General features: G+C 43.2%; 1 protein-coding gene across 1 annotated transcript in view; it reads left to right on the top strand.

Annotated features, from left to right (window-relative positions):
• The first annotated feature begins 1,633 nt into the window (after positions 1-1,633).
• The window catches only part of TRMT61B (tRNA methyltransferase 61B), a 13,461-nt gene continuing 1,504 nt past the window's right edge, over positions 1,634-13,590 (top strand). Inside the window, exons 1-5 of the mRNA XM_017545652.1 lie at positions 1,634-2,374; positions 6,795-6,897; positions 8,827-9,017; positions 12,377-12,468; positions 13,140-13,366. Coding sequence (XP_017401141.1) covers positions 1,676-2,374; positions 6,795-6,897; positions 8,827-9,017; positions 12,377-12,468; positions 13,140-13,366 — 1,312 coding nt within the window. The 5' untranslated portion in view covers positions 1,634-1,675. The remainder of the gene's footprint in view (positions 2,375-6,794; positions 6,898-8,826; positions 9,018-12,376; positions 12,469-13,139; positions 13,367-13,590) is intronic.

The following is a 13,590-nucleotide window of genomic DNA, read 5'->3' as shown; positions in this document are numbered from 1 at the left end:
ACACACACACACACACACACACAACTATATATATAGTCGCTCAGGCTGGAGTGCAATGTAATGAATATATATATATTTGGAATTTAAGTTCAACTGTACTGTTGACCAGTCTTTCCAAACCGTGTTACAGTACAAAGGGCATGGGCTGCTGAACCAGACTAGCCAAATAGGAAACTCTGCCATGCCACTAGTCAGCTATGGATCTTGACCAACTTATTATTATTATTTATCTTTTTTTTTGTAGATGGCAATCTCCCTATATTGCACAGGCGGACCTTGAACTCCTGGGATCAAGCAATCCGTCGGCCTAGGCCTCCCAAAGTGTTGGGGTTACAGGTGTGAGCCAACATGCCTGTTTGCCCAAATTATTTAATTTCCCTGGGCTAGTTCTTTTACTCATAAAGTGGCTTTGCTACTGAATTGTAACAGACTCTCCATAAACTTTTGCCCAGTAAACCAATGTCCAGTAAAGAGGCTAGTGAATTTTTTTTTTTTTTTTTTTTTGAGACAGAGTTTTGCTGTGCCACGCAGGCTGGAGTGCAAAGGTGGTTCCATCTTGGCTAACTGCAAACTGCGCCTCCAGGTTTCAAGCTATTCTCGTCCCTCAGCCTCTCTTGTAGCTGGTATTACAGGCGTGCACCATCGCTCCAGACTAATTTTTTCCCCCGCGGGATGGATTCTCTGTTGCTAAGGCTGGAGTGCAATGGCATGATCTTGGCTCACTACAACGTCTGCCTCCTGGGTTCAAGCGATTCTCCTGCCTCAGTCTCCCGAGTAGCTGAGATTACAGGCGCAAGCCACCACGCTCAGCTAATTTTTGTATTTTTAGTAGAGACGGGCTTTCACCATGTTGGCCAGGCTGGACTCGAACACCTGACATCAAGTGATCCGCCTGCCTAGACTTTCCAAAATGCTGGGAAGCTAGTGATATTTTTAATGTTAAATAACTTTGGACTCCAAAAGTATCTGTTTCCATTTTAAGCCGCTTCTATTTAGTTTTGGGAGGTAAACTAGTTATATTTTAATAATAAAAAACATCTATTACATAAGCACATAGTGAATACTCGAATTGACCTTCCCGGACTCGAGCGTGAGGGGTGGGTGAGGGGACCGGCAGGTGTTCACAGCCCCGTCTAAAAGGACTTGGGGCTGGGGGATGTCCCGGTCAACTGGGAGAGCCGGTCAGCCAGTAGCCCGTCCCACGCCGTCTGTCAAATGCATGTCGGGGTTAGCCCTATTCATACATCTTGGGGGTGACTAGGTAACTTCCGTGTTCAAGAACACAGCGAGCTAAGCCTGGGACTTCACAAGTTTGCACAGCGCTTTGGCAAGTTTTGTCTCTCAATCTTCCGGTCCCAGAGCGAACCGGGAGGACGTCTGTTAGCGGTAAATCCTTCTCTCTGCCCACATTCCCAAAGGGAACACGGGCGCCTGCGCACGAGGACATACTCCTTGAATGGTCACTAACCCGCGACTCCCGCGCCCCCCGCAACTCCCGCCGCCCCTGCTCGACTAGGCGGACCGCTCCCTTCGCGACGCAGGCGCAGTCGCGGAGCTGTAGAGCCCTGCGCAACTGTAGGAGCCTCGGGCTGCTGCGCCGTGCGAGCGACGGGGAAAGGAGTGGTCGCGCGAGGGCCTGCGTCACTCGTCTGCGACGGCGCCTGCGCGAAACAGTATGCTGATGGCGGGGCGTTGCGGTGCCGTCTTGCTATCCCTGCGGCAGGGTCTCGGAACCAATTCATTCCTGCGCGGCCTGAGGCAAGAGCCCTTCGAGGGAGCTCGGTCACTGTGTTGCAGGTCCTCGCCTAGAGATCTGAGAGATAGAGAAAGAGAGCATGAGGCGGCACAGAGGAAAGCCCCAGGAGCAGACTGTTGCCCATCCCTCCCTCTGACCATCTCGGACATTGGGACTGGATGTCTTTCGTCAGTGGAAAGCCTCAGACTTCCGACGCCGCGGGAAGAGTCATCCCCTCAAGAGCGCGAGGACTCGAGCGGAGACCAGGGCCGGTGGGGTCCCGCACACCAGGGATCGGAAGATCCCTCGATGCTCTCGCAGGCCCAGTGCGCTGCCGAGGTCGAAGAGCCTTGTGTCTCCCCTTCTTGTTCAGCTTCCAGAGAGAGACCCTTTCAGGCTGGGGAACTGATTTTAGCTGAGACTGGGGAGAGAGACACACAATTTAAGAAATTATTTAGGTTGGGCAACGTCGGACTCTTAAATAGTAACTGGGGGGCAGTCCCGTTCAGCAAGATCGTGGGGAAGTTCCCTGGCCAGATACTGAGGAGTTCCTCCGGTAAGCAGTTCATACTGAGGAGGCCAGCGTTAGAAGACTATATATTATTGATGAAAAGAGGGGCTGCCATAACCTACCCAAAGGTAATGCGATGGAGATAAGGTGTGTATTGGTTCCAGGAGGAGCAAAGACAGATGCAGTACTCAGTCCTGATCAGTGTACTCAAAGGACATCTCAGAACGTTTGGATTTTTTAAATTATACTTAACCTTTTAAAATAAACCAATGGATATAACTTTTACATATCACGATGAAAATTAGAATTAGCAAACACCTAGATTTTAATTTTAACTGGGAGTCTCGATTCCCTTATTTGTAAAATGTGGGTAATATCTCAACTTTCTGTTAGTGTGATGTGAACTCAGTAGGTACATAATAAGCACTAATTTTGTTCCCCGTTACTCAGGACTCAAGAGAATGCTGAACTCTTAGGGAACAATTTTGTAACACTATTATGGTGATATTTTAATCATATTCAGTAAGGCATGTTACGAGAGTGTATTTTATCAACAATAGATACGTTATGGTGCTTTTCTTGTTAGGGAAGAAATAGAGTTTTGTATTAAAATAGTTAACAGTCAACGCTAAACATAAAATGACTATTCTTTATTAAAAAGTTAACTGCCTAGAGCCTACTTTCAGTCTTTTTTGAGACAGGTTCTCACTGTCATACAGGCTGGAGTGCAGTGTCTTGATCTTGGCTCACTGCAATCTCTGCCTCCCGGGTTCAAGCAATTCTCCCACCACAGCCTCCTGAGTACCTAGGACTATAGGCGTGTGCCACCACACCGGGCTAATTTTTGTAGAGACAGGGTTTCTCCATCTTGCCTAGGCTGGTCTCCAACTCCTGATTTCAAGTGATCTGCCCACCGCAGTCTCCCAAAGTGCTGGGATTACAGGCGAGAGCCACCGCGCCCAGCCCTAGTTTGAAGTTTATGATAATCATCTATTGCTAGCAGTTTGTTTCAATCCTTAGTCATAGTTACAGTCCTTGAGTAGAATGTTCCTGTGTAACACAACTCTCCCTCCTTCTCCAGATCAGGATTCATTCATTATTTATTCAGCAAATAATTGACTGCCTTCCATATTCCAGGCACTATTTAGGGAGATATAGTGTTGAACTGCAGTCCTTGCTCTCAACGTAGACCTTACACTCTCGAAGGGGTGACAACAAACAAATGAAAGAATAAGGTCATTTTCAGTAGTATTAAGTGTCACGAAGACAAATAACATTAACAATCACATCGTTTTGGGTGACCTGGGGTAGGAACAAAATTATGTCAGGTGAGTAGAGATGGTTGCTAAGGAGGTACATTTGATAGGAAACCTAAATAAGGAAGAGCTTGCCTTGTAAAGATTGAGGAACAGAATTGTTCTTGCAAAGGGAGGAATACTGCAGCATTCCTCTTGTGCCTGAGTGGGTCAGGTGAGGGACCCAGTATGAGGTGTGGTTGGATTATTTTTTTCCGTTTGTAGTGAAGGACCATTAGAAGGTTCTGAGTAGGAATCCAGTCTGTATTTTAAAAGGTGTACCCAGGGACTAAGAAAACTTAGGTGGCTGAGGTATCGTAAGCTTTTTTGTCTTTAAAGACAGGGTCTCGCTGTGTCACCCAGGCTGTGTGTAGTGGCTCAGTCACCTCTTACTGTAGCCTTGACCTCCTGGCCTCAAGCAGTCTTCCCACCTCAGCCTTCTGAGTAGCTGGGAGCACAGGTGCATGTCACTATGCCTAGCTAATCAAAAAATATATTTTTTTTGTAGAGTTAGGGTCACCCTAATTTGCTCAGACTGGTCTCAAACTTCTCTAGGCTCAAAGGATCCTCCCTTGAGGGTGCTGGGATTACAGGTGAGAACGACTGCTCCTGGCCATGGTATCATAGCTCTTGAAGAAAACTAAAAGACTTCTGTAATTTTATCTTGCTTCCCCATGTCTGCTTTCTCCCCATTAGACAAAATCAAGAGAGATTAGTTATATTTCATGAAGTTATAAATATGCATCTTTAATGTACTTTCTGCCTTTCCATTTGTCACAGATAAAATTCAACTCTAAGGAAGAATTTAAGTACTGAATTTGCTAGGTGCTGACTTCTCTTTGTGGCCTCCAAATAGGCTGCAGATAGTTTTAACTTCAACTTTTACAACTTTGAAATGCTTAAGAGAATACCTCTACTGATTTTTAAAAACTGATCGCCCTGTAATCCCATCTTAGTATTAAAAATATGACCAGAGGCTGAGTGCAATGGCTCATGCTTGTAATCTCAGCATTTTGGGAGGCTGAGGCAGGATGATAATTTGAACCTGGAAGTTTGAGACCAGCCGGGGCAACATAGGAAGACCTTGTCTTTAGAAAAAATTAAAAATTAGCCGGTGCGATGGCACACACTTGTTTTCCTAGCTACACAGGAGGCTGATACAGGAGGATCGCTTGAGCCCAGGAGTTTGAGGCTGCAGTGAGCCATGATCTTGCCACTGCACTCCAGCCTGGGCAACAGTGTAAGCCCCTGTCTCAAAAAAAATGTTGGGGGGTAGGTGTAGTCACTCACACCTATACTATCAGTGCTTTGTGAGGCCAAGGCAGGAGGATTGCTGGAGGCTGTGAGTTCAGGACTAACCTGGCCAATATAGCAGATCCCCATCTCTATAAAAAGTAAAAATTTAAAAATTAGACCGGCATGGTGGTACATGCCTGTGGTGTCAGCTACTTGGGAGGCTGAGGTGGGAGAATTGCTTGAGCCCAGAAGTTAAAGGCTGCAGCGAGCTACTGTTGCACCGCTGCACTCCAGTCTGGACAGCAGAGCGAGACCCTGTCATCAAAATCATTTTTAAAATAAATTTTAGGCTGGGCACAGTGGCTCACGCCTGTAGTCCTGGCATTTTGGAAGGCTGAGGTGGGTGGATCACGAGGTCAGGAGATTGAGACCAGCCTGGCTAACATGGTAAAACCCCGTCTCTATCTAAAAATGCAAAAAATTAGCCGGGCGTGGTGACACGTGCCTGTAGTCCCAGCTACTCAGGAGACTGAGGCAGGAGAATCGCTTAAACCCAGGAGGTGGAGGTTGCAGTGAGCCAAGACCGCACCATTGCACTCTAGCCTGGGCAACAGAGTTAGACTCTGTCTCAAAAAAAATTTTTTTTTAATTTAAAAATCAGCTGTTATTACTGTCATCCATGATATTCCTGTTGTGTTAACAAAAACAATTCTTCCAATTATGTTTGGCAAACGGGTCCTCTGATCTACTTCTAGCATAGTCTCTTTTTTTTCCTTATATAGCAAGGCTCCCTTCCCCCCAGGCGGAGGATTGGTACCAGTGCGTGGCCTGTAACAGGGAACTGGGCCACACAGCAGGTTAGCAGTGGGTAGTCAGCATTACCACCTAAGCTCCATCTCTTGTCAGATCAGCCATGGAATTACATTCTCATAGGAGTGCAAGCTCTGTTGTGAACTGCGCACGAGAGGGATCTAGGTTGCACACTTCTTATGACAAACTAATGCCTGATGATCTGAGGTGGAACAATCTTTATCTGTGGAAAAATTGTCTTCCACGAAACGAGTCCCTAGTGCCAAAAAGGTGGGGACCACTGCTATATAGTGTCTTCATTCTAAATTAGAGGTTCATCATTTGGCCAGGCACGGTGGCTCATGCCTGTAATCCCAGCACTTTGGGAGTGTAAGGCGGGCAGATGACCTGAAGTCAGGAGTTCGAGACCAGCCTGGCCAACATGGTGAAACCCCATCTCCAGTCAAAATACAAAAATTAGCCAGGCGTGGTGGCAGGTGCCTGTAATCCCAGCTGCTCAGGAGGCTGAGGCAGGAGAATCGCTTGAACACAGGAATTGGAGGTTGCAGTGAGCTGAGATCACTCCACTGTACTCCAGCCTGGGCGACAGAGCAAGACTCCGTCTCATAAATAAATATACAAATAAATAGGAAGTACATAATTTTATGCAGAGATTATACAGTATATTCTTAACTTGAAAAATCAAGAGGTCTTCCTGCCTCTTGATTTTTCTCCAATAGATCCTATATTTCTTCTGCCAGATTAATTCTCATAAAATGCCATTTATATCACCTCAGTGATATATCCCATTTGCTTATGGGGCTGAGTTCTAATGCCTTGTACTGGCATTTAGTTCTCTCCCTATCTCTCCTGAGATGAACAAACTGGGCTCATTCTACCTCTGCTTTGTTTAAAGCTGTTTTTACCTTGTGGTTGTTCCCATAAATTGTCTACTCTTTGTCTTTAAATTCGGCCATCCTGCTGCTTTCTCCTTCCTCTGAGCGCCTCCCGAACTTACCGTCTGTAATTTTGGTATTCTGAAGTGTTATATTATTTGTTAATTGATTCTTGGATCTCTCATTTCGTTAAGCAAAATATAGACTCTGTAGGCAGGTCCAGAGCCTAATTTGTTTTTCGCTCCCTTCTTCTCCATTTTCCCCAGTGTAAGATAAGGTGCTTAGTACATATTTATTGGTCTCTGAGTCACCCATACTGTTTTCAATCATAGGATATTAATATGATTCTCTCAATGATGGATGTCAACCCAGGTGATACTGTTTTGGAAGCTGGCTCAGGCTCTGGTGGAATGAGCTTATTTTTATCCAAAGCAGGTAAGAGATTTCTTTGAATCTCGATAACAAAGAAAATATTCAATTTATTCATTCATAATAACAGAAAGTTATAAGGATATTTGGGAAAATACCTAATACTGAGATAGCATTCTCCTAGAAACTGAATGTAAGCAACTGTCTTTTTATTATTATTATTATTAAGATGGGTTTTACCATGTTGGTCAGGCTGGTCTTGAACTCCTGACCTCGGGTGATCTGTCCGCCTTGGCCTCCAAAGTGCTTGGATTACAGGCGTGAGCCACCACGCCCGTCCTCAACTGTCTTTCTTTCCATTTTGTACATTTATTCCAGTCAGTCTCTCTCTTTTCTTTTTTTTTTTTTAAGATGAAGTCTCGCTCTGTTATCCAGGCTGGAGTGCAGTGGCACAATCTCGGCTCACGGCAACCTCCACCTCCCGGGTTCAAGTGATTCTCCTCCTCCCTCAGCCTCCTGAGTAGCTGGGATTACAGGTGTATACCACCACGCCTGGCTAAGTTTTTGTATTTTTAGTAGAGACAGGTTTCACCATGTTGGTCAGGCTGGTCTCAAACTCCTGTCCTAGTGATCTGCCCACCTTGGCCTCCCAGAGTACTGGGATTACAGCATGAGCCACCGTGTCCGGCCCTTCCAGTCAGCCTCTTTCTAATCCTCCCTCCATTTTCTTTGCTCTGTCTTGTTTCCTCCATGCTCTCTAATGCTGCTGCTTTTTTCTTAAGTATACTTTTTATTGGAATATAACATAGCTACAGAAAAGTGTGCAGATCATAAGTGTATACCTCAATGAATCTTTGTATAGTGACCACTCATGTACTTATTACCCAGATCAAGGTAGGGAGTGTCCCTGCCCCACAGACGCCTCCTTATGTCCCCTCCCATAATAAAGAAATGCAAGTTAAAAACTACATTAAAAGGCTGACTGTGGTGGCTCATGTCTGTAATCCCAGCACTTTGGGAGGCCGAGGCAGGCAGATTGCTTGAGCTTATGAGTTTGAGACCAGCCCAGGCTACGTGACGAAAACCTATCTCTACCAAAAATATAAAAAAATTAGCTGGGTGTGGTGGGGCATACCTGTTGTCCCAGCTCACCAGGAGGCTGATGTGGGAGGATTGCTTGAGCTTGGGAGGCAGAGGTTGCAGTGAGCTGTGATTCCACTACCACACTCTAACCTGGGAGACTGCGTGAGACCTTGTCTCAAGAAAAAATGAAACAAAACTAAAAAATCTACATTAAAAATGTAAACTTTATTCACTTTTTAGATTGACGCAGATAAAAAGTTCAATAACTCTTTGTCAGGAAGAGTATAGAGATATAGGCATTCTAATGCATTGCTGGTTGGCATATAAGTTGATACCACTTATGTGGAGGACAATTTAATATTATATGAATAACTTCACATGCCCCTTGAGCCAGCAATTCCATTTTTAGGACTTTATCCTGTAGAGATATACTGGCTTGATACAAAGACTTAGGTACAAGAATTTTCATTGTAGTATTGTTGTATTAGCATATGACTAGAAACAAGCTAAATGTTCATCATAGCCATACCCCGGAATATAATGGCTGTTAAAAAGAATGCAAATGTTTAAAAAAAGAATGCAGTACATCTAGAATGACTGACATGACACTAGTAAGTAAGAAGGAAGGTACAAGACAGTGTGTATAATACACCACAATGTGTATTAAAAAGAGAGAGAGATACTCGCATGCTTGTATGGGCAGTGACCATCATGGGAGGGGTAAATAACTGGTAATGTGGTTGCCTCTGAAGAGGGAGATTAATTGGGGATCAGGGATGGGAGGAAGACTCGTAACACTGAACTATTTGAATTTTTTTTCCACGTACATGTAGTACCTTTGCAAAATAAATTTTTGATACTTTTTAATAAAATGATTAATACTATGAAATATCAAATTATTTTTTACTTAAGTTGGATCACAAGGACGAGTCATAAGTTTTGAGGTACGAAAAGACCACCATAATCTGGCTAAGAAGAATTACAAACACTGGCGTGATTCATGGAAATTAAGTCATGTAGAAGAGTGGCCAGACAATGTGGATTTTATTCATAAGGATTTCTCAAGAGCGGCTGAAGACATAAAATCTTTAACATTTGACGCAGTAAGTTTTCTAACATGGGTCCTGTGTTATTACTTTGACTGCAAAGAAAATAAGGGTCAGGCTTCTTTTTTATGGGCAAGGGTGTTCTTTCATTTGCTTCATGTCTGTCTCTAGGGATGGAAAGAATATTTTTGTTTCATGCCTTTTAATCTCATGGTGGAATTTGGGGCAGAGAGACATACTAAGTTAGCAAGTTGGGTGATAGAATTATCAATAACTGTGGGATAACGACCAAAAACTACGACCAAAGGCTAGTTGAGCACCATGAACCTCAGCATTCCCAGGATAAAGAAATTGTACTTCATGGCTCCTATGATATCAGTTTCAGAAAAAAAAAAAAAAAGAAATCGTACTTTGGAAGCAGCATTGGAAGCATATTGAACCCAGCACCTCACCTGAATTGTGAGATTTTGGGGGAATAAGTAGGTTCCATTTGACAGGAAATAGGCAGAAGGCTTTAGACAGGTAAAGTCAGGATGTAAGGGCAGTGTGTTCATTGAAGATGTTGAGGACAGAAGTGTTTGTCGTGAACAAAGCTCCAGAAAGTGGAGCAGAGAGATTGTGAGGAAGAGAAATAGCAGGAGGTTGACTTAGGGAAAAGAAGTAGAGTAGATGAAGGTAAAAAGATAGATGACAAGAGGCCAGGCGTGGTGGCTCACACCTGTAATCCCACACTGTGGGAGGCCGAGGCAGGTGGATCACCTGAGGTCGGAAGTTCAAGACCAGCCTGACCAACATTCTCTACTAAAAATACAAAATTAGCTGGGCGTGGTGGCTCATGCCTGTAATCCCAGCTACTCGGAAAGCTGAGGCAGGAGAATCGCTTGAACCCAGGAGGCGGAGGTTGCAGTGAACCGAGATTGTGCCGTTGCTTTCCAGCCTAAGCCACAAGAGTGAAACTTCATCTCAAAAAGGAAAAAAAAAGATAGATGGCAAGCTGTGATCAAACATGGTGGAGATCTGACACATGGGGGTATTTGCTGGCTTCAGAGTTTCAGAATTCCAGTGTAAGTTGCCCTATCTTTAGTGATGCCACTTCACAGTTCTTAGCTTCACACTATGGACTGAGGCCTTGGTCAGGAGTCTTCCTTGCTTTCCTTCATTGGCCCCTGGAAGGGTAATGGACTATTTTGGTGAGAAATGAAGCAAAGTTCAAAGAGGAGAGAAAATCTTTTTTTTTTTTTTTTTGGGAGACAGAGTCTCATTCTTGCTCAGGCTGGATACAGTGGCACAGTCTCTTCCCACTGCAACGTCCGCCTCCCAGGTTCAAGCAATTATCCTGCCTCAGCCTCCCAAGTAGCTGGGATTACAGGTGCATGCCACCATGGCCAGCTAATTTTTGTATTTTTAGTAGAGATGGGGTTTTACCATGTTGGCCAGGCTGGTCTTGAACTCCTAACCTCAGGTAATCTGCCTGCCTCAGTCTCCCAAAGTGCTGGGATTACAGGTGCATGCCACCATGGCCAGCTAATTTTTGTATTTTTAGTAGAGATGGGGTTTTACCTTGTTGACCAGGCTGGTCTTGAACTCCTAACCTCAGGTAATCTGCCTGCCTCAGTCTCCCAAAGTGCTGGGATTACAGGTGTGAACCACTGTGCCTAGCCACGAAAATGATTTTTATCAATACTGACTTCTAGCTCTGATATAACTAAAGCCTATAGTTTTAGTGATACAGCTTACTGGACACAAAGACCTCAGTTCTTTTTTCTCATCTTTGGGTTGCGTGTTACAGCTTAATAAGAGGGAAAAGGCTCTGTTAGGTCATCCATAGGAATGTCAGAAATACCTGGGAGATTAAGTTGGTCATCAGAATTTTGCTTGATGAGCATGAAACACAACAAAGGATTTTAATGATATCATTGAAGCTTTGTAGAAGCCTGCTGAACCATTCCTGATCTAAAAAGAATACGACTTTTTAGATTTATTCAGTTAATCTCTCTTGAATAATAGTGCCAGATGATTACTCAATATGAGGGAATAGAGAAGGAGGAGGGTGTCAGCCTCTGGGGGAGAGTTATATACTGTTAGGGCCAAAGAGTTATGCTTGGTGTTCATAAATATAATACAGAACTGTTAAATAGAAGCTAGATCAGGAATAATTTCCTTTTCTTAAGAACATTTCTAAAAATTGCACATTGGTAACAGTACTGCTTGTGGGTAGGTGTTTGATCAAAGATCAAAAGGCATATGTTAAACATCAATTTATTTTTACATTCCCACCATTTTTTTTTAATTGCTCCCTTTGTCTACTTAATTCTTCTCCTAGCTGCCATCTCACCTCCTGGGCCTTCCCTCTTCTAATCCATTCCCCTCATCTCTAGATTAATCTTCCTAAAATATACTTCTGGGCTGGGTGTGGTGGCTCATGCCTGTAATTCCAGTACTCTGGGAGGCCAAGGTGGGCGGATCACCTGAGGTCAGGAGTTCGAAACCAGCCTGGCCCACATGGTGAAACCCCATCTCTACTAAAAATACAAAAATTAGCCAGGCTTGGTAGTGGGAGCCTGCAATCCCAGCCACTCAGGAGGCTGAGTCAGGAGAAACGCTTGAACCTGGGAGGTGGAGGTTCAAGTAAGCCAAGATCATGCTACTGCACTTCAGCCTGGGCAACAAAGCAAGACTCCATCTCAAAAAAACAAAAAAGAAAAACCAAATATATATTCACAAATATATAAATTCACATTATCTTAAATATTTTAACTTTTTATGTTATAATGGCATGTTTTACACTTGTCAATATTGATAATACAGGAATACAGGAATCTTTCTTTGGTTATATTCATATATACATACATAGCCAAATGAATATTTCCATATTAATATTGCCAGGTATAAGACATATCATTTTGATTTTTCAGTATGAAGTACTATGACAAATTGTTTTTTCTTCCCTGAAGACAGGATCTCACTCTTGCCCAGGGTGGAATGTGATGGGACAGTCATAAGTCACTATAGCCTCGAACTCCTGGGCTCCAGTGACCCTCCTGTCTCAGCTTCCTGAGTAGCTGGGACTGTGGGCTGCGCCACGGCACCCAGCTAATTTTTTTTTTTTTTTTTTGGTAGAGTCAGGGTCTCACTATTTTGCCTGGGCTGGTCTCAAACTCGGCCTCAAATGGATCCTCTTGCCTCAGCCTCCCAAAGTTTTGGGATTATAGGCATGAGCCACTTGGCCCAGCTGTATAATAACTAACATATCCTTTTGGGAATGGTAAAATGATAGTTAATAATACAACATTCTAAAAAATGAAATAATTTTGAGTAATTGCTTTCCAAAAGTGCGTCATTTCACCACAGTAAGAAAATTTATGCTTTAGTTAAACAGAATCAGACTGATTCAGTTCTCTTTTTCCCCCACACAGGTAGCTTTGGATATGTTAAATCCTCATGTTGCTTTGCCTGTTTTTTACCCACATCTTAAGCATGGTGGTGTATGTGCTGTATATCTAGCAAAGTGAGTAACAGAACTGTTTTTCTTTGCAATGTGACTTTTAAATGCACTTTTGCTGAAGTACCAAACTAAGATATTCTTTTTTTTTTGGAGACGGAGTCTTACTCTGTCACCCAGGCTGTAGTATGCAGTGGTATGATCTCGGCTCACTGCAACCTCTGCCTCTTGGGTTCAAGCAATTATCCTTCCTCAGCCTCCCGAGTAGCGGGGATTATAGGCGCCCACCACCACACCCAGCTAAATTTTTGTATTTTTAGTAGAGACAGGGTTTCGCCCTTTTGGCCAGGCTGGTCTCAAACTCCTGACCTCAAGTGATCCGCCTCAGCCTCCCAAAGTTCTGGCATTATGGGTCTGAGCCACCACACCCGACCCTATGTTACTGTTTAAATCATTCTTTACATAAATAGTAATATAAGATGCATATTTTCTTCTGATAATCTGGGAGAAAAGTTTTAAAAGTATAATGTGATTGATCAGTAATGTTATAGTCTCTGTATTCGTTTACTTGGAAATCTGTGAAAGTACTTATTTTGCCTTCCAACTTGCATATTTAAACCCTCTCCTGCCTTAATTTAACTATAGCATTTAAATTTGGACACAGGGTATAGGGAGGTTAAATAAATGTAATGTTATTTTAGTAGAAATGTAAAGTACATTTTTCACTTTTCTGAAAGCATCACACAGGTTATTGAACTTTTAGATGGAATTCGCATCTGTGAACTTGCTCTTTGGTGTGAAAAGATAAGTGAGGTCATTGTCAGAGATTGGTTGGTTTGCCTTGCAAAACAGAAAAATGGAATTTTAGCTCAAAGAGTAGAACCTGGAATCAACACAAATGCACAACTACATTCTCAAGAGAAAATTGGAGTTGAAGGTGAGCTGTTTGAAGAGGATGGCGATGGTGAGCTTCAGTTTTACTTTATGCATACAGTAATAAATGGAGAATGAGCTCCTGAGTATCCTGATGAATAGGTTATGAAAATATTCCTCAGTGATTTTCTATAGAAATTGAAGTGTGATATTTTTATTCTGCTAAAATATATAAGGGACAGAAAAATGACTTTTCCTGCCTTTTACATAAAACTCATACCTTTGAAGAATTGAGTTTTGTTTGTGGGTTTTTTT

The sequence above is a fragment of the Cebus imitator genome, unplaced genomic scaffold, assembly GCF_001604975.1.
Source record: "Cebus imitator isolate Cc_AM_T3 unplaced genomic scaffold, Cebus_imitator-1.0 Scaffold180, whole genome shotgun sequence".
Lineage (NCBI taxonomy): Eukaryota > Metazoa > Chordata > Mammalia > Primates > Cebidae > Cebus > Cebus imitator.
This window is presented reverse-complemented; position numbering and strand designations above follow the sequence as displayed.